Below are 25,606 nucleotides of genomic sequence, written 5' to 3' on the forward strand. Positions count from 1 at the left end.
AAGAAAGTGAGGAAAGGAAAAGCAAAGAGAAGAGTAGTTAATGATCCACACTTTGAAAGGCAGCTGTGAGCCTCTAGAGCAGCATAGTGTGTGAAACCACTTACTAAAACGTCCCTGGCCGTGCGATGGCTTCACTCCCATCATTTTGATAGGGGACACTGTGGTTTGCCACCTGGGTGGGACAAGCCATCAGCAGGAACCTTTGGATTCAGTGTGTCCACAGAGAAAACCTGGCCTGGAGTGGGGTCAGCACATGCTGATGTGATACCTTGTGTTCAGTTCCCTCATTGCAACCTCAATAAGATATGGCTGTGAGATCCCTGTCCCCTGGTCCCTAACCAGCAGGCTGTGTGTACTGAGTGACTCAGGGGGTCCCAGGTTTGATGAGCTGTGAGCTGGGCATCTCTGACAGGGCCACATGGAAGTCTGGAAAAGTCTACGTACATGAAATCACAGGAAGAACAAAGAGAAGGATGCTAATTGTGCTGGCCAGATTCACTAGAGCCTCACCCAAAGCCCTAGACCGGATAACGACATCTCCAGAGTCCCTCCGAGTTCTTTTGGCGGGCACGGTATGGCAGGGATCCTGTTGGCTGAGGTGACCACAGAGAAGGGCCATTCAGAAGTTATTTCCTCATAAACACGGTTCCCTTAGTCTTCTGTCCAAATGAATGAGTAAGTCATTGGTGATCTCCCCACTTCTTCCACCACAGGGATTCTTCCAGCCCAGCCTTGAAGTTAACACTTTACTCATTGCGTGAGTCACCATCACATGGCTTTTATTCAAAGTCACAGTTACAGCAGCATTGTAGACTCCACTGTGGGAGAAAAACAACGAGGGAGGGGGTAACAATGTTTGACAATAAATGTACTTATTATCTTACTTATATAACTAACCTCTCTGTACACCACCTTTAAAATTAAAGAAAAAGAAGCAAGTCATCCCAACATGTGGGAACATAGGGTCTAAAGAATAGAATGTGACTCAAGTCAGATATGTAGAGAACATTCTAAAGGAGCTTTAGCAAGAAATGGGTTTACCGTAGTGATCTGACAATGGGGTAATGTGGCTTAGAGAGATCAAGTCCTTGTGCACTTGCTTGGCTTTCATGCTTATGGCTGGTGCTCTACCACTAACACCATGCTTCCAGTCCAGCTTTTTACTGCTGCTTTTGGAGATAGAGTCTCATAGACTTTTCTACCTGGCTGGCTTTGAACTACAATCCCCAGATGACAGTCTCCTGAGTAGCCAGAATTATAGGCATGAGCCACTGTCACCTGGCTACTCGTGATTTAAAAGAGCTCAGAGAAGAAAATGTCTGCCCTTTCCATCACGAAAGGCTGGTTTCAGAGGTACTAAGCTGGCCTTGTTCCCTATCTTCTTCAGAGTGTTCCTGGGCAGGTTTCCATAGGAGCCCCTCCCCAGGCTGCACTGATGCTGTAGGAACAGGAGGGGGAGGAGGGAGGGAGTAGAAGACACAGAGTAGAAGACACTTGAGTGGGCTGTGTCTGGGGAGGCCCGGGTGTGTGGGAACATCTGATAGACGGGAAGAATTGGTTTCTGAGGAACAGAACACTGGGAGTCACAGCAGAATCACATTCCTTTCTTACTGGGTGCTTTGTTTCTGTTTTGGCTTTTGTGTTTGGAGACAGGTCTCATTATGTAATCCAGGCTGGTCTCAAACTCATGATCCTCCTGCCTCAACCTCCTGAGTGTTGAGAATATAAGTATGTGCCATCACACCTGACATACATTTCTTTTTATTATCTTCAAGTAGTTGTACAAAAGGGTTTCCCTTTAACATGTTCACTTATGTATACAGTGTCTGTTGATCAGCAAAACCTTTCTATCATTCTCCATCCATCCCTGCCCCACCCATCTCATTGACTGCAAGGTTGTACCATTACTGGTGGTACACAGAACTAGACCTTGGATAATAATAGTGCTTGAGTGGATTCAAACACTAGAAGGTAGCAGTGGCACTGGTGGCTCACACTGTAATCCTAGTGATGCAGGAGGCTGAGATCTGAGGATCCAAGTTCAGAGGCAGCCTAGGCAGAAAAGCCTGTGAGACTCTGATCTCCAATTAGCCACCAAAAATCCTAGAAGAAGAGCTGGAGCTCAAATGGTAGAGTGCCAGGGACAGCACCCAGTCCCTGAGTTTAAGCCCCAGGACCAGCACTAAATTTTTTTTAAGTGTAAAAGGTGCTCCATTCAGCCGGTTTATGAAATGAAAGTGGTTGGGGCAGGGGAAGTGGGGAGACCTGTTCTTTTGTCACTGTTGTTCATCCCTGCCAACAACCTGACCTGAGAGAAGCTCTAAGTGGTTTCATTAAACAAGACCAGGAGTCTTGGCGGGATCGCTGGCTTTTGGTGCTTGTAGCAGGAGGAATTGTGACTCAGAGCCCAGCCAGACTTCCAGCCTCTGAGCCCTTGAGCTTTATGGCGCTTAGCCAGATGTGATTTGTGAGAAGTTTCTTTCCAGCACAGTGGCCCTATGAAGGGAGGGAGACAGGCAACCGTTAGATCGGTTTAACATTCCATTTGTCACTTGGGATAGTCTTTGCAAAGGACAGTTGCCCCTGAGGAAACCATTTCCAGAACCGTTATATCTATACCCTGTGCTACGTTCCATACACATGAGACATCTTTGTTGTAGTTTTCCCACCTGAGATATGGACATAATTGCCTATAAAAATCCACAGATGAGTCCTGCAGTGAAGATCTCTGCAGAAACAGTGTTCCCAGGTCTCCTCAACAAGGAGAACCCTCCCTCCTTCACCACAAACTGTTTTGCGGATCCAGCTTCTTCATTGTGTGAACCTGAGCTCCATGTGCAAACACTGTGGGAAATATCAAGTCTGTAGAGACAGGTCCTCTCTCAGTTCTTCCACAGACTCTAAGAAGGCCACTTAGCCTTTCTATGTTTTCCACTTAAAACATGATGATTTTTGCCGGATGCCAGTGGCTCAATAGCTACTCAGGAGGCTGAGATTTGAGGATCTTGTTTTAAAGCCAGCCTGGGCAGGAAAGTTTGTGAGACTTTTATTTCCAATGAATAACCAAAAAGCCTGATGTGGAGCTATCGCTCAAGTGGTAGAGTGCTAGCCTTGAGAAAGAAAAAATAAAAGCTTAGGGACAGTGCCCAGGCCCTGAATTCAAGCCCTAGGACCAGCACATATACACACACACACACAAACACACATACATACACACACACACACACACACACACACACACACACACACACTCACAGAACCATGCTGATTTCCACACCATCTCTTCGTCTTTGAGCTGGCTTTGAGCTATGCTACATTGCATGTCTGTGGCACTCCCATGATGAAAGATAAATGGCCTGAGTTTCTTTCCAAACAGATGGATGCCTATTCCTTAAAAAAAAAACTGAACTCTTGAAGTTCATTCCAAGTCGCATCATTCCAGGCCCATATCAGGCGCTCTCTTTCTAGCTATTCAGCAAATGAAAATAATGACACACAGCGCCATTAGGAATGTGAATTAGACCAGACACCAGAGTGCTCAAAAAACAAAATAAAATTGCCGTCTGTGATCCAGTCATGACCATAGCTGGGTCTATACCCCCCCCAAAATCAAAATCAGCTTCCTCTAGAGACACCCACACATCTGGGCACTACCCAGGAGAGCCTGACTGTGCGGTCAGCCTAGGTGCCCATCCATGGATGAATGGACAAAGGCAATGTGTGCTCTCTGAACAACAGCCTTCCTGTTGTCCTGTATGCCCTGCCCCCTTCTCTGGATGCACTTCCTAGAAACCACCCCCCCCTACAGACTCTGGACCACAAACTTCAGGCCCATCAATTTTGTCTTCCCTGAGGGATGAAGTCAGTCAGTCTCGTCCAAAGTTTTCTTTCTAATGGCAGGCTTTCACATTCTGTTGTCCTTTGACTATTCAGAATTAATAGATGGAGTGGCTAAAAAAAAAAAAAAAGCCTCAGGGGTAAGGGGCCTGATTGCTCCCCATTTTTCTTTTGAATCCCGAAGATTCAAAGATGAGAGCTGAGCTCATGTCTGCAGGCAGGGCTATATTTTAGGAACGACTGGGCTAATCTGTGTCTAGAGACCAGCCTCTTCCTCTTTGCTAGGCAGGCACTCTACCATTGACCAGGTCCCTAGCCTTCTGTTGAGACTGGCTTTTCTTTCTCCCTTCCCCTCCCTTCCTCTCTTCCTCCCTCCCTTCCTCCTTCCCTTCCTGTCTCTTTGTCTCTGTCTCTGTCTCTCTCTCTTTCTCGTGTGTGTGTGTGTGTGTGTGTGTGTGTGTGTGTGTGTGTGTGTGTGTGTGTGTGTGTGTGTGTATGTGTGTGATACTAGGTTTAGAACTCAGGGCTTCATACCTGCTGAGCCATGCCTCCAGCTTTTTTTGGTCTCTGGTTATTTTTGAAGTAAGGGATTTTGTTTGTTGGTTTTTCTGCCTAGCCTGTCCTAGACTACAAACCTGTTTTACACTTCCTGCCGTAGCTGGGATGACAGGCTGGCACTGTCACACCCAGCCTTTTCTGTGGAGAGGGGAATCTCATGAACTTTTTTTTTGCCCTAGTTGTCCTAGAACTGCATTCCTTCCCCCATCTCAGTGTAGCAAATAGCCAAGATGCTGGCATGAACTGCACCCAACTCTTGATGAGATTGGAGAGGGGAGAGTCTTAAGAACTTTTTGCCTGGGCTGGCTTCAAACCATAATCCTCTTCATCTACTCCTCCAAAGTAGCTAGGATTATAGATAGGAGCCACTGGTGCCTATCTCTGGGACTGGCTTAAGAGAGTGGCTCTGAGGCCTGGATAATGGGTTTTTACCATGTTCTCAAGGGAGAGCCTGCCTTTTCTCCAGTCTCAGCTCCATTGGGCTTGTCCACTGTGTGTGACAGTGTGTCTGTCTAAAAGTCCCAGAATTGAAGGCCAAGGCCAAGAGAGGAAGTTTTACAACAATCATGTGCCATTTTCTTGTGTTTTTTTTTGTTTGTTTTGGTCCAGTCGTGGGGCCTGAGCGCTGTCCCTCAGCTCTTCAGCTCAAGGCTAGTGCTCTACCACTTGAGCCACAGTGCCACTTCTTTTTGCTTATATGGTGCTGAGGAATCGAACCCAGGGCCTCAGGCATACAAGGCAAGCACTCTACCACTGAGTTACCTTCCCAGTCCCCCATTTTCTTGTTTAAACGAATCCTTTGTTTACTTTTTGGTGCTGGTCCTGGGGCTTGAACTCAAGGTCTGGGTGCTGTCCCTGAGCTTTTTTTTTTTTTGCTCAAAGTTGGGTCTCTACCATTTGAGCCACAGCTCCACATCCAGCTTTTTGGTGGTTAATTGGAGATAAAAATCTCACAGACTTTCTTGTCTGGGCTGGCTTTGAACGGCGATCCTCAGATCTCATCCTCCTGAGTAGCTAAGATTTATAGGTGCAAGCCACTTTAAAGAAAAAAAATTAAAGTATCTCCTAATGAGGTATAACTGAACTTTATGAAAGCACAGGGGTTGCTTTGTCTTATTTTTGTTATGTTTTTGAGACAGAGTCTCACTATGTGGTCCAGAACTTGCATTTCTCCCGCTTCTGCCTCCAAAGAGTGTGGGGATCAAAGATGTGCCACGCCATGCCCAGGCTAAAGTTCATGAATTGAAAGCATGCAATTTGACTGTCCTTATGTATATAGAGCCCTGTGAAACCATCAAAAACTCTAGTTCTACAATCCAGGCAGCTCATGTATGCTAGGGTCTATTGGAGGACTCCCCCACTCCCCAACCCTGCACCGTTCCCATCCTCCACCACGGCTGCTCACTAACCCTACATGTACATGTATGTGTGTGTGTGTGTGTGTGCGCGTGCACGTGTGTGGGGGGGGTGTGCATTTGCCTGCACCCCCTGAGGTTTGAAACTGGCCCTACACTGTCCCTTTGTTTTTTTGCTCAAGGCTGGCACTCTGCCACTTGAGCCACAGCTCCACTTCCAGCTTTTTGGTGGTCAGTTGGAGATAAGAATTTCATGGACCTTGCTACCTGAGCTGGCTTTGAACTTCAATCCTCAGGTCTCTGCCTCGTGAGTAGCTAGGAGTACAGGTGTGATCTCAAGATGCCACTGCATGACCCCCAGATGTTTGAAAACGGCTGTGGTCACAGGTGTTAATGGATTTGGGGCAGATCACAGTTAGGAATTTTGGGAGATCTTAGGAGGAAAATGAAAGGTTTTAGTTTGTTGCTTATCCATGTCTTTCCCCCCTCCCGTCCCCACAGCTCTCAGCTGGGGTGTTCTGGGTCATGAATGGCACATGGGCTATTGTTCTGGCTGTGAAGGACTGGCAGGAGCTCTGAGGACAGCTCTGTGTGGACTCTTGTGAGCCCAGCTCTTGGGGCATGCTTGGCATGGTGGAAGCTTTTGCTTCTTGGGCACTGGGACAGGAAGGTTGGGCAGGAAGAGTCTTAGGATTGGGGCTTTTCTACGGGAACCAAACCTCAAAATAAGGGTGCTGGCAGGAAGGGCCAGGTTGGGGACAAGAGGGTCGTGTATAGCAAATCAGACGCTCCCACAAGAGTTCTCATCCACCCCTCCCCTACCTCCAGATTACTGCGTGGACCCCCCCTACACACACACACACACACACACACACACACACACACACACACACACACACACACACACACACACACACACACACACACACACACACACACACACACACACACACACACACACACACACACACACACACACACACACACACACACACACACACACACACGGAATCTAGGTTTGGTGTCTCACCAGTTGTGATTCCCAGGGTGCCAGGTGCGGGTCTGTGGTGCTCACCATGAGGCCACCTGTTCTTGTCAGTGTCCCAGTGGTGATTCAGTCAGAAGGAAAAGGGTGAAAATTAATCAGTTCCTCTGAACCATCCCTGTGCCAATTAAAAAAGCAAAAAGAAAAATAAAGCACCCAAAACAACAGATTGAGTCCAGTTTTCATGAGGAACAGGACATTCCACTTCCAATAACACATATATGACATTTACCCTCCATTTACACCAGGAGGAAATGAGACGTGTCTTAGATCATCAGGATTTTTCCTTCCAGAGTTGTTTTAAAAATTAAATAAATAATAGAAGCAATTCAAGGTTGTAAGTTGTATAACATTAAAATTGGATGGTTAATTTTTCAGAAGGTCTGTTGAATGGCAAAGATCTTTTGGGGTCAGGTTCTTCTACTGTGTTTTCAGTATCACTCGACATTTGTATTTATTGCAGATCTTTATTTCTTACATTTTTAATATGTTCTGTTTATGAAGTGTTGTAGTGAAGGATCAGGCAATAAACGTGGAATTAGTGATAGAATTCTGAATTAATGGTAGTTTTTTTGTTTTTGTGCTGTTACTGAGGCTTGAATTTGGGGCCTAGGTGTTGTACTCAGCTTTTTCACTAAAGGCTAGCATTCTACCATGTGAGTCACAGCTCCACTTTCTAGCTTTATGCTGGTTAATTGGAGATAAGAGTCTCACAGACTGGTCTGTCCAGGCTGACTTCCAAAGCCAATCTCTAGATCTCAGCCTCCTGAGTAGCTAGAATTACACGTGAGCCATGGGTGCCAGCTTAATAGTACTTTAAAAGGCCTGTAAGTTGTATATTTAACAGCTTCCCTTCCTTTTTGGCCACATTCACTCAATTCACTGATTTAATTCTTCTTCAAAATAGACTTAATACTGTTTTATGTGTCTAGAGTTTTGGCATTTTGAAGCAAAGAGTTCTGAAGGTGGGTTATCCATGACATGGAAGGAAACCCATCACTTCTGAATTCAACACTGAAATGGTTGTTGATAATCTTTACATTATATATGCTAAAATGTCCATTGTAAATCTTTTTGTACGTTTTTTGTAAAAATGCTGTACAGAGGGGTTACCGTTACATGAGCAAGGTAATGAGTACATTTCCTATTGAGCATTGTTGCCTCCTCCTTTGTTTTCCCCCTACCATCCCTTCCTTCCCACTTCCACAACTACACTCCCCCCCCCGCCTCCCATAAATATTTTTATATTTTGGGGAGGGGTCCAGTCGTGGGGCTTGAACTCTAGGCCTGGGTACTGTCCCTCAGCTCTTCAGCTCAAGGCTAGCACTCTACCACTTGAGCTACAGCGCCACTTCCGGCTTTTTTTTCCTGCTTATGTGGTGCTGAGGAATCGAACCTAGGGCCTTGAGCATGCAAGGCAAGCGCTCTACCACTGAGCCACCTTCCCAGCCCCCCTCCCCCGTAAATATTTTTTGATGCACCTTTACAAAGGTATCTTGCAGCCTTTTTTGGAAAGTGTTTTGGAAGGCAAAACCTTCTTAGCAAAAGAGTTGAAGTATTTGGGTTTGGGGGGGGGCAGGGTCTGGTGCATGCTGAGCAGAGCTGTGTCCCCTGACCCGTTCTACACTAACTCTGTCCTCAGTTTCACATGGAGCCTCTGAGAGAAGAAAGTGTCTAATGCTGTCTGTAGACTGTGTGTCTACATGTGAAGACAGAAGAAGAGGGCAAGGGCAAGAAGTTCTGAGACTCCATACTGAGAGCTCAGCCTGCCTTTTTTCTAGACCTACCCCCTGCAAGAGGCTTCAGACTTGCCCCCCCCCCCCGCCTCCTCCCCCCTCCCCTGGCCTTGAGGATGCTCCCTAGGGAAAGATAGAAATCCAGTGTGAAATCCAGACGTGAACACACCACTCCTGCAGCTGGGTCAGGTGGAACTCCAGGAAGGGGGGAGGAGTGTGGATGTCAGCAAAGCTCTAGGGAGGAGGCTGCCACCTCAACTGCCTCCTCTCAAACCATATATCCTCTTCTTCCACAGAAGAATCCTGGCAGGTCCTGTGAAAGGAGGGAGGTGCTACCCTCTGACTTTCTAGAATGTTCTCCCCCTGACTGAAGCTCATACTGTGGAGAGTCCAGACTGAATGCAACTAGAACTGGTTCAGACATTGCCCTCTGATGGGCCGTGGGGTCGCATAGGATTGGGGTCTGCATAGGATTGCATTTGAACCCTTGCTAGAGTGATCTGAGATACCCTCTACCCTGTGACCTCTCCCCTCCCCCCCCCCCAGATAATCTAGTTCAAGGGGTCTCTCAGTCTCTCTCATATATAAAAATGCAGAGGTAGTATGTCAGACTCTTCACAATTATAATGTCACATCTGTTCATGTCCCTCCTAAGATTGATCACAGCCTTGGGGCAGGACTCAAAAATCTCTTATCCTCTTCCCCAAGACCATGCCTGGGGTCCCGACATGCCCTCTTATATATCATTCACCCAGCCCTCCATCATGCCCTGCCATGCCAGGCCTATGTCAGAGTGCACAAGCACATGCGCACGCGTGTGTGTACACACATACACACACACACACTCTGCATGAACTGATGGGCTTATTTTGTGTCTCTTTTTTCCCCAGCAAGCAGCACCAGTGGGAAGGTATGGCCCCATGGTTAAAGGCACAGAATCCCGGGCCAAACTCACAACCCCACTGGGTGAGATCCAGCCAACCTCTCAGGCAGGAAGCATAGTACACTAATAATGCTGAGCACACATAGAGCTTTCACCTAGAGGCCAGGCATTGTTCTAGGGGCTTCTCTGGTGCAAGTTCAATCCTCCCTACTCTCTGCTCTGATGTGGTATTGAATGCCACATTCTACTTGCCTGAGGCCACACAGCCAATAATGGGGGCTTAGCACCACCTGGCCTTGGGCCAGGGGAGCACCCCCTATGTGCAGATAGCTGTGGACCTGCAAGACTGTTAGCAGGAACAGACTTGAAGGTGTGCACCTGGCACTTCTTCCTAGATGCTCTAGAAACACCGCATTCAGGGAGAGCATGTGACACCTGAAGAGCACCAGTGTTCTAACAACAGCCCAAACAAACATAGTACCGTGAACCTGCCTGAACTCAGGTTCTTGGCCCATACTGGTTCCCTGAGCCCACCCAACAATTAAGTCTAGGGAGCTCAGGCAGCTCTGGCTTTTTAAGCCTCCCTGCTGATCCTGAAATGCTGCTGAGGGCTGAACATCACTAATTCAGTACAGACCCCCTGCTGCCCGCTCCACAGCCTCTGGCTCTGAATGAAGCACACATGTCTGTTTGGAGGAACCAAACTTTCCCGCTTCTCCGAGGCAGGGGACAATCCTTGACCTTCCTGCAAGTTCATCAGGAAGGCATTTCAGCCAGGTGTTCAGAAAGGAGAGTGGGAAGTGTTTTTTGGCACACATGTTCAAAGGAAGCAACTGAAAGTGTGCAGAAAATTCACACTCATACACACACTCATACAAGAGTTGGACACCAATGGTTGGTTGTCCTGGTCTGATTCTTCACTGACCTCCTGTCACTGGGATAGAGTTTGTTTTTCTCATTAATTGTTTGTGTTTTTTTTTTCCTCACCATTCTCTGACTATAGAAATGAGTCTTGAAACTATGGCCAAGAGATATCTCCCTTCCCACCCCCACCCCCACCCCACCCCAGTTTTGGCTAAGAAATAAATGAATAAATCCCAAGTTCTTGGCTTGGATGAATTCTGGGTTGCCATCTTGGCAGGTCAGCCTGTGACCTCCCCAGAGTGACTCCCACCCAAAAATGAAGACACGGGACAAGGGTGAGGATAGGCAGATGGGGCCTGGAGAGCAATGCAGAGGGAAAGCAGGAAAAATGAACAAGCATTAAGAAACAATCATGGCCCCGTGCAGGTGGCTCGTGCCTGTAACTCTAAACTACTCAGGAGGCTGAGATCTGAGGATCACAGTTCAAAGCCAGCCTAGGCAAGGAAGTCCATAATACTCTTATCTCCAATTAGCCAGTGAAAAGGCAAGAGTAGAGCCGTGTCTCAAGTGGTAGAGCCCTAACCTTGAGTACAAAAGCATAGGCCCTGAGTTCAAGCCCCAGAACTGGTGAATGGTAATTCGCCAGATCTCCTCTAATCCACACACTGTTCTAGAACAGCATTCCTTAATGTTCTAGAACGTGATGATATGATATTGCATCCATTTGACAGGAAAGAAACCAATGGTCTGAGAAATGCAATGACTTTGAAAACGATTAAAGGACAGTTTATGCAATCAGGATTCTAGTCCTGGACTCTTGATCCTAAAACCTTCCTCCTCTCTGGCAGTCAACCCTGGTTTTCCAGGCAGTGATCTTATACCTAGTTCCCAGCTGGCAGCCAGGAACATTGATAATATTCTGGTCTCACTTTTTTTTGTTTGTGCCTTTGTGTAGGTCAGAAGGGTCAGGTGCAAAGTCAGACGTCTAGAGTGATTTTGAAAATCAAAATTTGTGATACCAAATGCACACGCCTATGCGATCTTGACCGACTATACCCATCAGACCTCCCTTTGCTTTCAGCATCTGGTGAGCAGGATGGCCTGTTGTGTAAGGTGACAGGGCAGTGGTGACATGCGTGGACATGGAGCTCTGAGCTGGTTCACCAGCAGTAGAACTAGGTTTGGAAGTGGTCTGTGGAGCCCACATTTATGGTTCTGTTTGTTTGATGGGGATACCAAGCAAATGCTGTACCACCATGCCACATCTAACCCCCCCCCCCCCCCCCCCCCACCGCCACCAGAGCTCTTTCAGAGAAGTTCTGGAAAAAGATATACATACATCCTGCTTCATCTTATTACTCTCACATAAGCATTATGAATCTTTGCCTTCATGGAAAATCAGAGAGGCTGACCAAGGGGGGCTGGGAAAGGAAGCTACACAGACAGCCAAGTCTCTTTTGTGGTATGATGTGTGTGTGTGTGTGTGAGAGAGAGAGAGAGAGAGAGGGAGAGAGAGAAACTGGTCCCATCTACTCCTGCAGATGAAAGGAAGCGCAAGGAGTGATGACTCTGTTGAAGGAACACTCAGCAGCCAGTGACCTTTGCTATCAGGAGTGTAGCCTATGATGATTGCTGTCATGCAGGCTGACACACGATTATGCATGCGAAGCTCATTAACTACTGCAGAAAGAAGAGTAGCAGGCCACATGATCATACTCCAGGCCAGGTCACTGCTGAGCTCCAGGGCCAGCACAAGGAGGGTCAGAGGGTCCACTGCATTGCACGCTAAGCATATAATTAAGAATCCTCAAGTTCAGTGTTTCACAGGGCCCTGCAGGCTCTGGTGGATTGAGATGAAATGCTTTGCAAGCCGGAGTCAAAAGCAAAGAGTGGAGGTGCATGCCTTTGCCTTGTCTCTCCTTTTTCTCACGGATGGATACCGTTTCATACCTCTTTACTCCACTTATAAAAGGTATTGGAGCCCAGCGGGATCATTCGCAGAAGTGCTGGGCCTCAACTGGGTACATAACTAGAATTGTCCTAATGAAGTAGAGACATTTCCCAGTGGCTGAAGATAACCTCTCTGGGTCAAGCATGGTGATATATGCCTGTAATCCCCGCACTGGAGAGGTGAAGGCAGGAAGGGTTGTGAATTTGAGGCCAATGTGAGCTACACAGTGAGACTCTTATCTCGAGCAAACCAAAGGCTGGGGGCTGGGGCTCAGTGCTAGAGTGCCTGTTTAGCATGTACAACACAGATTGGGTTTGAGTCCCAGGCTGGCAGGAAGGTAGAGTGAGGTGAGGAAGGGGAAGAGGCCTGTTATGGTTGGAATAGGAAATGCCTCCCACAGGTACATGTTTTGAACCATTGGTCATTGACACCATTTCTGAAAACTTGAGGCAGTGAGACTTTACTAGAAGAAGTGGGTCAGTGGAGGCAGGTCCCTGGGAGTCTCTGGCCCTCTGACCCCATGAGTCAGAATCCATCTTTGCTCTAAGTTGTGTCTGTCAGGTGCTTAGTCACGGACACAAGAAAAGTAAAGAATTCTGCACCTCTCACAGGCCTACAAGGCAAGAAGCCGTGTGGGCTTTGGGTGGCCCGTGGACCTGATAGAACTCACAACTAGCCAAACAGCCTGGCTTGCAGGAGGCCTGAGGGATCAGAAATCAGGTGAACGCTGTTTTGTTTTTTTTCTTTCAGTCTGAACTCTCCTCTTGTTCTCTTCTGGTCTCCTCCCCATTCATTCATTCATTCATTCATTCATTCATGGATTCACCCACCCACTTGGTCATTTTGCATGAGGCAAGCCAAGCAGGAAAGTCTATGAGACTCTTATCCCCACTAAACTACCAAAAAGAGCCCTAAGTGGAGCTGTGACTCAAGTGGTAGAGCACTAGGTTGGGGCAAAAAAGGTCAGGGACAGAGCCCACACCCTGAATTCAAGCCCCAGAATCAATATACACACACAAAGGAAGGAACACAGACCCAAAGAGCACCTTGTCTAGCCGAGTGTGGCACAGAAGAGCAGGCAGGCGGTAGAGAGACCCCCCCACTTTGCTCACCCCCACCCCAGGGGTGTGGGACTTCTGGGGTGCCCTCCCAGACCTGCAGAGTCAAAGGCGTCTCTGCTTCCTGGCTAGCTACATCTGCACTTCCCATCCATCTTGTGGTCCAAAGGGCTGCATCTTGCAGGCTCTGTCTTCAGCTTTCACCCTTCTGAACGTGACCTTTGAAGCAGGCTGCCTCCGTCCTTATCAGCATGAAGGAGGCTGTTTTGCTTTGCCTGAATTGGGACTGACTTTATATTTCTCATGCGGTTTGGCTTCAGGATCAAGATAAAGTGTCAGTGCCAAGCCGTTTAATAATAGCAGACATGAGCATGTGTTTAAAGGCTAATAAAATATTGCCTCCAAAATTTTTGGCCAGATTCAGTCCTGTAAACATTGAACATTCGGTCTCACCCAGAACATCCTGTCGGGTTTCAGGAGATGGTTTTTAAATCTGCTCCAGACACTGGGGAGACGGGGGGGGGGGGGGGGGGGGGGGAACAGACTGGGGAGAGTGCGCTAGGGGCCTGTGTGTTGGACCTTCAGGGGGCCAGACTAAAAACTATCCCTCACAGAGGTTTTTCTGCTGTTCCCAGACACTGCTGTCTCCTATGTGAACTTCTTGGATATATTTGTGAGAAAATGTTTGCCACTGTGGATGGACTTAGTCTGCTTCATTCATTCATTCAATAGTTGGCAGTACTGGTGTTTGAACTCAGGGTCTTGAACTTTTTATAGATAGGTACTCTACCACTTGAGCCATATCTCCAGTCCTTTTTCAGATAGGGTCTCATGCTTTTTCTCCAGGACTGACTTAGGACCTGTGATCCTCCTACCTTTGTTTTCTGGTTGCTGGGATTATAGACATGTGCCACCATGACCAATCCTTTGCCTGATTGTTTTGTCTGCTAATGAAGCCCCTGTGAGTAACCTAGAGAGAATTTCCTCCACAGAACTGACCTCTGTGCAAGGCTGAATGACAATGTCCCATTATCACAATGTGTAGACTATGTTCCAAGACCCCATCGCTTGCTGAAATCCACCAATAATTCCAAATATATAAATATATATGTGTGTGATGTTTTATTTCCTTTATATGCATACTTAAAGGGTAATGTCTTGGCTAGGCATAGAGATTAATAACAATAATACAAAAATAGAATACTTAAAATGATGTGCCATAATAAAAAGAGGTAAATGTTAACATTTCACTAATAGCATGGATACTAAGACAATATCAATATCACTTAGTATTGATAGTAACATTTTCTTGTAATTCATATTGATATTAATACTTCAGACCACTGTTAGTAATAATTAAAGCCACAAGTTAGAGCCATAAAAAAATCTGAAAGCCATAAAAGTGGGGTGGGAGGGGGTTATAGTAGTTTATCTTATAACTCAGTGTTCTTTTATAGACATAGTCTTATTTAAGTTTTTAATCTCCCTGTTTTATACCATTTAAAATTCAGGAAGCCTCCTCTAAATCTTTTGGAAGTGGGTAAAATGTAAGTAAACAATAATGTAAAATTTCTAGCCCAAGAATGAAGATATTACAAATTCGGACTTTCCTTGGGTCTAGCTGAGGTTCTTTCGTAGCATCTGTTTATTAGTTCATTAGCATATCAGAAGGGACAGAGGCTGCCTTGCTTACAGGCTTACTTCTCTGACTCATGAAACTGCTCTTTTCAGCCCCACTAGTCTTCCCTTTTTGGGCTCATGGGGACCCATACCTACACACATTTTTTTTCATTACCTTCCCACCCCACTTAAAAGTGCATTTTTAATTGTATCGCAAAAAACAGCAGCAGCAGAGCTGAATGTAGCTCGCCAACAGCTCCCTGCATGATTCTGCCAGAGCTGCCCACGGGGAGAATCCACTGGGTGGGCGCTTGGGAAACTTCCATATTAAAATGCTGATAAACATTGAAAAGCCAGTGCCATATCTCCAGGCATATTGCTGGAGCTGGAGGAAGAGAGACTTCTTTTTCTCCCAGCCAATTATGTAATTTCAACCCTGCAAAAGCAATATACGGGACAGATGTGAGAGAGTAAATTCTCTAGTGAATGAAGCAGATATTATATCACAAGAACTGAGATCAGCAAGGGCAAGGCTATTCATGCAAGTTTAAGGGAAGATGTCTGTTTTCTGTTCATGATGACTTGTTCATGATCCCCAAGATAAAGAGGATTACTCACTCAAAAGAGGATTCTTCTGTGCATGCTAGTACTGGGGCTTGAACTCAGGGCCTTGGTGCCATTTCTTAGCTTTATCAGTCAAGGATGGAACTCTACTGCTTGAGCTGCAGCTCCACTTCCGGATTTTTGGGTGGTTAATTGGAGAATAAGAGACTCATGGACTTTTCTGCTCAGACTGGCTTTGAACCACATTCCTCAGCTCTCAGCCTCCTGAGTAGCTAGGATTACAGGCATGAGCCACAGGAGCCCAGTTCCAGGAAAGGATTTTGATCTAATCAGAGAAGGTCCTTATAATGTTTATAGGGATTCAGTTACTGGTTGAAGGAGAAAAGGGGAGCTCACTTTTACTGACTATTTACTGAGTACTGAGTCCTCATAATAACCCTGTGTGATTGATGTTATTGTTCCAATATTTCCAAGTGAAGATAGAGGCTGATTAAGTGTACTTCAGAAGTTAGGATCCCAGCCCTATGGTCTGTTTACAAATTCACAGCCCAGGTTTCACAAAAAGGGTACTTATATTTTAAGAGAAATTTTCGTACCATATTATCTTTAACCCCTTAGAAGCCCAGCCTCTCTCAGCACTGGACAAAGGGCTAGTGTCTCTTTCAATATGGCACCAACAAAGCAAGATTCTCAGCATACCAGCCATATCCGAAGCAGAGAACAGAAAGTGTCACCTGCTTCTGTCTATTACACTGGAAAGGTAGCTTACAACCTACCTGCCCCACCTCATTTACTCTTCTCCTCAAGCCCTTCCAAAACAAAATCCTAAAAACTGCTAGGTGCACGGTTTGCGATTTAAATGCATGATTCAGACATCTGAATTTTGTCTAAGACTTGATGATCTTTGTGAGCCACAGAGCCTGTTTCCAAACTCCAATTTCAGTGGCTTCTCTTTACCACTGCCTACTTGGACCACACACTTCTCTACTTTGCCTGGAGATCAAGCAAATGAAATGATCTTGTGGACAATGTCAGAAGACCTCCAAGTTTGAAGTGGTCCATCTGGCCAACTAGCAGAGTAACACATCTGCCAATGGATTTTTTGATCTTGGAGAATTTCGTCATCTTTCTGTGATTATAGGTGGACTACATTCCCAGATACTCCTTGGAAGACAAGACAGTGTCAGATGAAATATGTAGGATAAACATCTTTAATAATAAAACAAATGAAGGAAGTGGCAGACCAGATGTCTGTAGAAGAGGAGTCTTGGAATTCCAAGAAAATAAAACTCAGTTTAATCTTCATTTTGGCCGGAGATATTTCAGAATTTAGACTGCAGACTTGATAGCCTTGTCCTACAAGACTTTGTGTCTCCCTTCACTTAAGCAGTGCCATTGTTGACTATTGTAGAAGGCCTGCCTTAACTCCTCCTGACATTGCCCTGAGCAGCCTAGAGTCTAGGGTTTACGCTGTGAATTGGAGGCACTCTCTAATGAACACCTGCCTACCTCCCAGAATCCCCAGAGGGGGGAATCCTGAATAAAACAGATTCCCCAGTCGGCTGGCAGAGCACTTTGCATTTTTAGAGGAGCAATAATTATCTACGCCTGTCAAAGCCTTCCCATTGGGCATCATTCAAATGCATGGATGGAAAAGACTCTCTTTCAAAACAATCTTAGCCTCAACTTTTCTAAGGACTCAAAGACCAAGCTGCACCTTAGAAGACTATGGGAGAAAGAAGTGTAAGAAGGGAAGGAAAAGATCCATGGAATTAAGATAAAAAGGAGAAGGGAAAGGGAAAGAGCTAGGAAACTTTTGAAGGTCCCTAACTCTGGGTAAAAATGTCAGACTGTCTCAGAAGGAGAGATGGATGCACAAAAGAGAGAGGATTAAAGATACGAATGCCACTTGGGCTGTAGGTGGAGGGAGGAGAAGGCCAGGCAGGAGAAGGCCGGGCAGGAGGAGGCCAGGCAGCACATGAATACAGGAATTACGGGCAGGATCACAGGCACCTTCATAATGCTTGGAGGTATGTGATCTACTGCAAACCCCAAGACTCCATCAGTGCATGTGACCCGACCCCATCTAGCTGTCCAGTGCTTGAGGTCTTTTCAGTGCTAGCTGTAAAAGTTTGGCCAAGTACTTCTCTCCGTGTGCCTTAGTTCCCTCTTGTGTGCAATGGGATGACCCCACATCTCCTTCACAGATGTTGGGATTGACATCTGTGAAGGATAACCGAGTAAGCCCCTGCTCAGCACCCAGTGCAGGCTCAGTGATCAGTCATAGTCATGACTCTGTGGAGCTGGCATACTGCTGTGGGCCTCAAAGCTGGAGGTAAAGGCTATGAAGTCAGGTTCTAGCAGGACCAGCTCGCTACTTGGCCCTAGGTTCCCTGGGGTACCCCCTAACTATTTTGGGGTCTCAGACTCCATGGTTCTTCCCATCTGCAGACTGACTGGAGTCTGTCCCCTGTCACAGAATCCATGGCTCTGCTTGCGTGGGCAGGAAGGAACTGAGACTCCCTGGATAATCAAGAGAGAGCTCTAAGAAGGGGGGCGGGATGCCGGCTCTGTATCACCACACAGAATCAGCACACGATGACCTCATCCTCCCCTCTCCCCCTCCTTCCCCTCCCCAGGAATCAGGGACGGCCAATGAGCACTCTCAGGGCTTATAGCAGAGCCCCCAGGGTGAGCAGGCAGGAGCACCATAACAGACAGCTGCTCAGACAGCTTGTGCTCCAGGCTGCTCCTTCTGTCTAGGGTGAAGAACCACACTGGCTCCATCATAGGCTTCTGTCCTCTCCAGGACCAACCCTTTGTACCATCTTACAGCTGGGGCCACTACCAAAGGACAAGAGTCACCCAGCCATCAGGTCTCAGGATCGCCAGGCAGAGGGGTCAAGCAGGCAGTGCCCAGCACAGGGAGCTTCACTATGTGTCCTGGTGGCCATGATCTGTCCTCTGTCAGCCTAGCAGTCACTGCAATCCTCAGAGTGGCAAGTGACTAATCAAGATTACCCTTGGGATGGGGGAAAGCTGAGACGCTTGAGCCTTGGGCATGATTGATACCTCCACAGCACAGATGGAGCCATTTGATAGTTGCTATTTGGTGGTTTCATTTTTTTGCCAGTCCTGGGGTTTGAATTCAGGGCCTGGACACCATGCCTGAGCTCTTTTACTCAAAGCTAGTACACGACCAGTTGAGCCACAGCTCTACTTCTGGTTTTTCAGTGGTTCATTGGAGGTAAGAGTCTCACAGACTGTGTTCCTCAGATCTCAGCCTCTTGAGTAGCTGGGATTACAGGTATGATCCACCAGCACCTGGCTGTTGTTGTATAATACAGTTAATTCACAAATGGAAATTTCTCTTATTTAGAATCTGAGATGGAGCCAGGCACTGGTGGCTTACCCCTGTCACCCCGAATGTTTGGCCAACATTGTTTGGTGTGCCTTGGGGACAATCCAGTGCCCTTGAGATGCCAAGAATGGTGGGATCGGCGCAGGAAGATGACCCAGTATGCTCTCTTCTCTGCTGTAAGTGCTGGTAGCCAGGTCTCTAGGCCCAATTAACATCGAAAGGATGACCAGTTCTACCAGAAGCATTCGCACAAAGCACAGTGCATTCATTTGCAAGGAAATTTCCTGCCTAGATAAAAAGAATACAACTGGGCTGTGGTGGCTCCAGCCTGTAATCCTGGCTACTCAGAAGGTGGAGATGGTAGGTCATGGTTCAAGCCAGTCAGGGCAAAAACGTTTGCAAGACTCCATGTCAACCAATGGCTGGGCACCATGGTACACACCTGTGATCCTAGCACAATGTCTGTGTACAGTAATATACACCTGTTATTCCCAGTGATGCCACTTGCATGGTTCCCACCCATGGCCAGTGACTCCGAGGAGGTCATCTGTAACTGACCTAAGTAAGGCTGGTCTTACTCCTGTTGGTGTTCTGACTCCTGTGCAACTTCTCTGGGCTCCAGGCTGCCTTCCTGGCCTTGCTCCCACCACAGTCCCTGGGAAGCAGCACAGATGTTTACAGCAGGAGTCACTGGTAAATTATAATCAGCAGGATTGTATAAACATCTCTTGAAAGTGTGTAAAAGCAGAGAGCTTTCTGCTTACCCAGCAACTTGCTCCAAATGAGGGTAAGGAACATTGGGCAGAATGGAGTTCATTAATCACCATCATGTCAAGGTGGGATATTGTCTTAGTTTGCAAGATCAGGAAATTGAGATGCCAGCACCCAAGATGGGTTTTAAGCAACTTTTACAGAGACTGAAGGAAGTAGGGCCTGAGGCGGGGTGGGTGAGGTCAGTTGGGATGAAGTCTCAATAGATGATCAAGCTGTTTGTTTCCCACACTGGCTTCCATCTTGATTATGGAAACAGCCACTATCCAGCCTGTCACCTTGACAATGGAATGCCTCATGTGACTTTTCTAGGAGATCTGGGAGCTGTAACCTTCACATCTCCTCAACACTGCTTTGATCTCTTTATATGTACGTCCTGGCTGGTCGAGGTGGTGTCTGCAATCTATAATAACATGTTGTACATAGTACAGAGAGCACTTTTTTCAAGATGATTAACAAAGGATCTTCCATATAGCTACTGTTCTTGAAAAACAGTTCATGCTGGAGAACCAAGTTTTCTCCAGTGGTGTTACTATTGCCCAGAGAACTGTCAGCTCAAAACTTGCTTTCTTACTGTCAGAGTTCCAATGTGATGGTGGCAGGCACAATCCGAGAGACACAACTCCATGAACAAACCAGTCAAAAGTCATAACTGGTACCCATAACTGGTGAATCTTGGCTTATTGTGTCATTTCTACTGCCATGTAATCACAAAGACCTTATTTTATACCCTCATGTGAACATGCACACTAACCCAGTTCAAAATACTGATGTATAAATCCAGAAGGTCAGTGTATTAGTTTAGGTTGAGCAGTATAACCCTCCTCTCAGTCAGAGTCCCCACAAGACATGACCCTTCACCTTTCACCCAGGAAGCAGAATGCCAGAGGGATGTTATCCACATGGGCTTTGAGAAAACCAGTCAGAGTTAGCTCTTTGTGTGTTTTCCTTTTTTCTTTTTTAAAAATTAGGATAAAATATTCCTAATATAAAGTTAACACTCTTTCCAAAACTGTCAGCATCACAAACAGAAATTCTATAACCATTAGGTAACACCCATTCTCTTGGCTCTATGAAATTGTTTGTAGTGGGATGATGTAGTATGTATCTTCCATTACTACAATATCTTCAAGTTCACCAGCGTTGTAGCATGTGTCAGAATGTTATTCCTTATTGAAGCTGAGGTAGTATTCCTTTGTGTGTCCAGATCTTGTCCTAAATTCTGCTGTGCTGAGTCTGGGGACAGCCCACCGGCATCTCTGAGAATCTCCATTGGCAGAGGACGACCATCTGTATCTTAAGTGATAATGAGATGATCTGTTGATCTTTCTCAGCACCATAAATTTGAATGTAGTAATGCATCGGTGAGCTCCTGGAAGGCTTGGAAAGAGGAAGAGGAGGGTTGAAAGTAGTATGATCAGCCTCCCTTTCTGCTCTTTAAAAACACCTTATCTCGCTAAGTTCTCAATGCCTATTAGCCAAGGTTCTGTTTCCTGACCCCTAACCTTACCATTTCTAACCCAGTACCTTCCATTCACCCCCTCTCCGTCCTCCACTAAATCATATAGAGATAAATTGTACCCTAGGAATATTCCTTTTCCTCTTGGGTTGGTATCTTGAGATGTGAGCTTAAAAGTTGAACTCCCAAAGAGAAAGAAATCTTATATCTGTCATTCCCAACTTTGGGATTAGTCCCTCACCATCATTCCCATGAACCCTAGTATTCACCTTACAGTTTCACCTCACTTTATGATACCCATCTCAGTCACTCACTCTCTGGCCTCGCTAGACATGACTTCAGGTAACTTTTGACATTTGTAAAACGTCAGGACGGTTGTGAGTGTAAGAACATTTACCACCAAGGATGCTGAGTCTGACACAAGCTTCAAGAGCTAATCCAAAAGGTTATCCAAGAAAACATCTTTTAAGACAATGTCTCATTTGTGTAGCCTAGGCTGGCCTCGAACTCTCGATCCTCTTGCCTCAGCCCTCTGTGTGCTGGGATTACAAACATGCACTACCACATCTGGCTCTCAATGTTTAAAGCACTTGTAAGCATCATAGAAATAGGATCACCTTGAAAGAGATGGAAATCATTTGGACAAATAAGTTGCAGTGCATTTTACAAACAGCCAACCTGCCTGACAGTACTGATATACTCCATGCTTTGAAACTGGGCAGCCCAACACCGGGCCTGGGAGGAAGTCACATTGACAGCCGGCTGCAAGAGCCCACAAGAATCAGCAGTTGCTCAGAGTTTCAAGAGTCCCTTTCATTTTTTCATCTTCTTAATTCATCAGTGATATTTTGCAATGAAGTTTGTATTCCTCACCTTGTTCTCTAGGGTAGAATTTCTTCTCTAAATGAAGGAGGCTGTGATATAAAATCTTGAATTCCCTGTTGGTTCAGAGATTTGGTTGGGGGGGCGGGGTTGTTTGGTTGGTTGGTTTTATTTTACTTTTTCAAAATGTAGTGGGAATGGATGTATAGAAGGCGCTGGTTTATCAAGATGGGTTCTGCCATGTACTTCCACCTTCCAAGAAGAAGTGCCGCCATAGCTTCAAAGCCAAGGCTCAATTCTCCTAGTGAATTGTGGTCATTGAGGGAGAGAGAATGAAGACAGCAAAAGGGAAACAGCTGCTAAATCTTGCACACTCCCTAGAACTGTTCAACTGTTCCCTCCCTATGTGATGGGCAATCTCATTGGCTCAGCTCAGGATGGAAAATACTGATGTTAGCCAAGTGTGGTGGCACATACATGTAATCCTACCATTGCTGGAGGGGTGGGGGTGGCACTGAGGCAGGAAGACCATAGCTTCAAGGCTAACCTGGGCTATATAACAAGGCAATCTAAGAAAAAAGATACTGGGGCTAGGAAGGTGGCTCAGTGGTAGAGCGCTTGCCTTGCATGCCTGAGGCCTTGGGTTCGATTCCTCAGCACCACATAAGAAAAAAGAAAAAAGCCAGAAGTGGTGCTGTGGCTCAAGTGGTAGAGTGCTAGCCTTGAGCTGAAGAGCTGAGGGACAGCACCCAGGCCCAGAGTTCAGGCCCCACGACCGGACCCAAAAAAAAAAAAAAAAAAAAAAAGATACTGATGGAAAAATGCTTAAAACAGTGCCTGGAGAAAATAGACCAGGCTTGCTATGGTTTGACTTAGGATTTTATCTCTTCACAAGGGTGCAAAATCAATATGCATCCAGTAGAAACTGAACTCTGAATTTCAAGTTGGATCTTTTCCCTGAGCTAGTAATAAAGGTCCTCTCTCAAGGATGCTACGTGGTAACAGAAGTTCCTAGTCAATCACAAGGAGACCAGAAAATAGCTGACACTCTATAGTTGATGGTGTTGCTAATTCTGATGTTTGGTAGATAAAGTGGATGGATTTATTTACTTTTTTTTTGTTTGGCTGGTTTTGGGTGGCACTGAGGATTAAACTCAGGACCTCATGCCCTGAGGCACTCTACCCCTCTGAGCCATGCCTCCAGTCTGACTTTTTGCTGGTTATTTTAGAGACAGAGTCTCAAAGACTTTTCTGTCTAGGCTACATTTTAATCACAATCCTTAGTATCTCAGCGCTTTGAGTACTAGGATTACAAGCATGAGCCACTGGGACCTGGCATAATTTATTTTTTTACATAACACCATTTTTAACTTTGGTTGGTTTATTGGAAGGAAACCATAGCATAAATATGGAGCATCTGTCTGTGTTTGTTAAATATATTTTGTTAAGTAAGGCATCTTCTTATCAATGCAACCTAAATTGTGGAGAAAGGAAGTTACTGGGTTTGACATCTCTGCCAAAGAGCAAGTACTATTTGTTGATTTAACAAAATTGCTAGGAAATGAGACAGAGTCTCTATCAGCAGACTCTAACCCTTCACTCAGCTGCTGGCTCCCTGATATCCTATCCTTGTTCCCTGGTAGCTTATTCTTTTTTGGCTTCTAGAACTCATTTGCATTGATGTACAGGGCTTGTACTTGGAGACATTCCATTGACCAGTGATGGAAATTTGTGCTTGCCTCTTTAGGGGGAGAAGTAACCTCTCCTCACTTAACCCTTTCCCTCTTGTGTTCTTTCCCTAGCCCAAGCTTTTGGCCAAGGAGCTTCTGGACCTCGTGGCTTCTCATTTCAACCTGAAGGAGAAGGAATACTTTGGAATTGCATTCACAGATGAGACGTAAGTGCTGCCCAAAGCCCGCAGACCCCGAATAGGACAGAGCCAAGCCTCACACTGAGCTGTGTCCACCGTGAGAAGTGAAGTCAGCTGCAGGCCACTTGGGTCCCATGGTGTGGGGTCAGTCCAAGTTCATCATCAGAGTTTCCAAAGTCTTGTGACCGTGGCTGGAGCAGACAAAGGATATAATTAGGGTGGTGCTAATATTAGGAGGTAATATTTGTAGGTAAACTCATAATCAAATAGGCTCATGTTGAGATAAAAAAGGCTGGTTTTTTTGGGGGGGGAGGGTGGTTGTTGTTTTGTTTTTTTTAAGTGGATCTGCCAAGGTTTGGTTTTCATTAAAGTTAAATGAAAAACTTCTGGAAATTAAACATTTCTCTCCAGTATTGGAATAACAGGAAGTAAAGTTGATGATAAGTTCAAAATGAAACCTAACTGGGCCAGTCTCTGTTTGAGCTGGAATAGAATATAAGTCAAAAATTGCCATCACTCATCTGATTAAAAATATGTTTGTGCTGGGCATTGGTGCCTCATGCCTGTAATCCTAGCTACTCAGGAGGCTGAGATCTAAGGATGGAGGTTAGAAGCCATCCCAGGCAGACAAATCCGAGAGACTCTTCTCTCCAAAAGCGGAGGTGTTGCTCAAGTGGTAGAATGTCAGCCATGAGTGAAAAAGCTAAGGGAGAGTATGAGGCCATGAGTTAAAGCGCGCACACGCACACACACGCACACACACACACACACACACACACACGCACACACACACACACACACACACACACACACGTATTTGCTTTCAACAGTCTCTCATTCTGGCTCAACAAAGTGTTATTTCCCAATACAAGGAATATCTTCATTCAATTTCTGGCTTTTAATTTTTCTAATCAAAGAGGACCATGACTGTCTGCCAAAACTCTTAGATAAGGATAAGGTAGCGTCTGGGCAGGAGATCAGGGGAGAGTCCACACCAGCATGTGTGCGGCCCAGGGTTCAATCCCCAGCACTAGAAATAGAAAATCTTTTGTAAATAGTAAATCCTTTGTAATTCTTTTTCCTCAGTGTGCTTACATGCACACATGCCTTTCCAAATTCTTAGAGCTGTGAAAATAGCTTCCTAAAATGCTCATAGTTTGGAATGACGGTAGTGGAGGGGCACAGCAATGGGAAAAGGGGGGCTTAGGCCACCCCCTCCCCCAAACCAAGTAGGACCACCGAGGTAGGACCAACTCTGAATCCTTGCTGATCAGCAAGAGAATGCCCGTCTGTGACTCTTAGTCTTGGGGACACTGCAAATGGACAAAGTGGTCAGGTGATTTATTATGCAGAGAGAATCATGGAATAAAAGGGAATGTAAGTTGAAGCTATACTAGATAACTTGGAATATATTGTCACCCTATGGACAAGTGACCTTTTGGGGGCAGTGGTGGGTTCAGAAGTGGGTGAAAGGAGCAAAGTCATATGTCCAAGGCCAGCCCCCTGAGCTGACACCCCTAAGGCCTCTCCCCTCCACCAAGCCTTAGATAAGGGCGCACAGGAAGATGCTCTTCAGGTGTCTAGAGCACCCCCTGGAGGTAGAGCTGGGTCAGCACAGCTGTAAGAAGAGCAAGCGGGTAGTAATAAAGGCACCCAGCAGGAAATAAAGAAAAACTGCCCTTAAACAACTTCGCATCTAGAACAATTACTTTCTCAAACGCCAATGTTTTCTACCCTTTCTCTTGAGCCCCACAGTAATGCCCTTAATTGCTCTCTGTGCTGTTCTTCATGATTGGAAGGAAACCGTAAGTTTCAATGAATCATGTCCCCATTGTTCCCATTTCCCAAGCAG

General features: G+C 46.1%; 1 protein-coding gene across 1 annotated transcript in view; it reads left to right on the plus strand.

Moving 5' to 3' along the window:
• Frmd4a (FERM domain containing 4A) overlaps positions 1-25,606 on the plus strand; it is a 194,090-nt gene that overhangs the window by 36,933 nt on the left and 131,551 nt on the right. The window contains exon 3 of the mRNA XM_042686012.1: positions 23,687-23,781. Within this exon, the coding sequence (XP_042541946.1) occupies positions 23,687-23,781 (95 nt within the window). The remainder of the gene's footprint in view (positions 1-23,686; positions 23,782-25,606) is intronic.

Source organism: Dipodomys spectabilis, unplaced genomic scaffold (assembly GCF_019054845.1).
Source record: "Dipodomys spectabilis isolate Male_0828 unplaced genomic scaffold, ASM1905484v1 ptg000096l, whole genome shotgun sequence".
In the NCBI taxonomy this organism is placed as follows: domain Eukaryota; kingdom Metazoa; phylum Chordata; class Mammalia; order Rodentia; family Heteromyidae; genus Dipodomys; species Dipodomys spectabilis.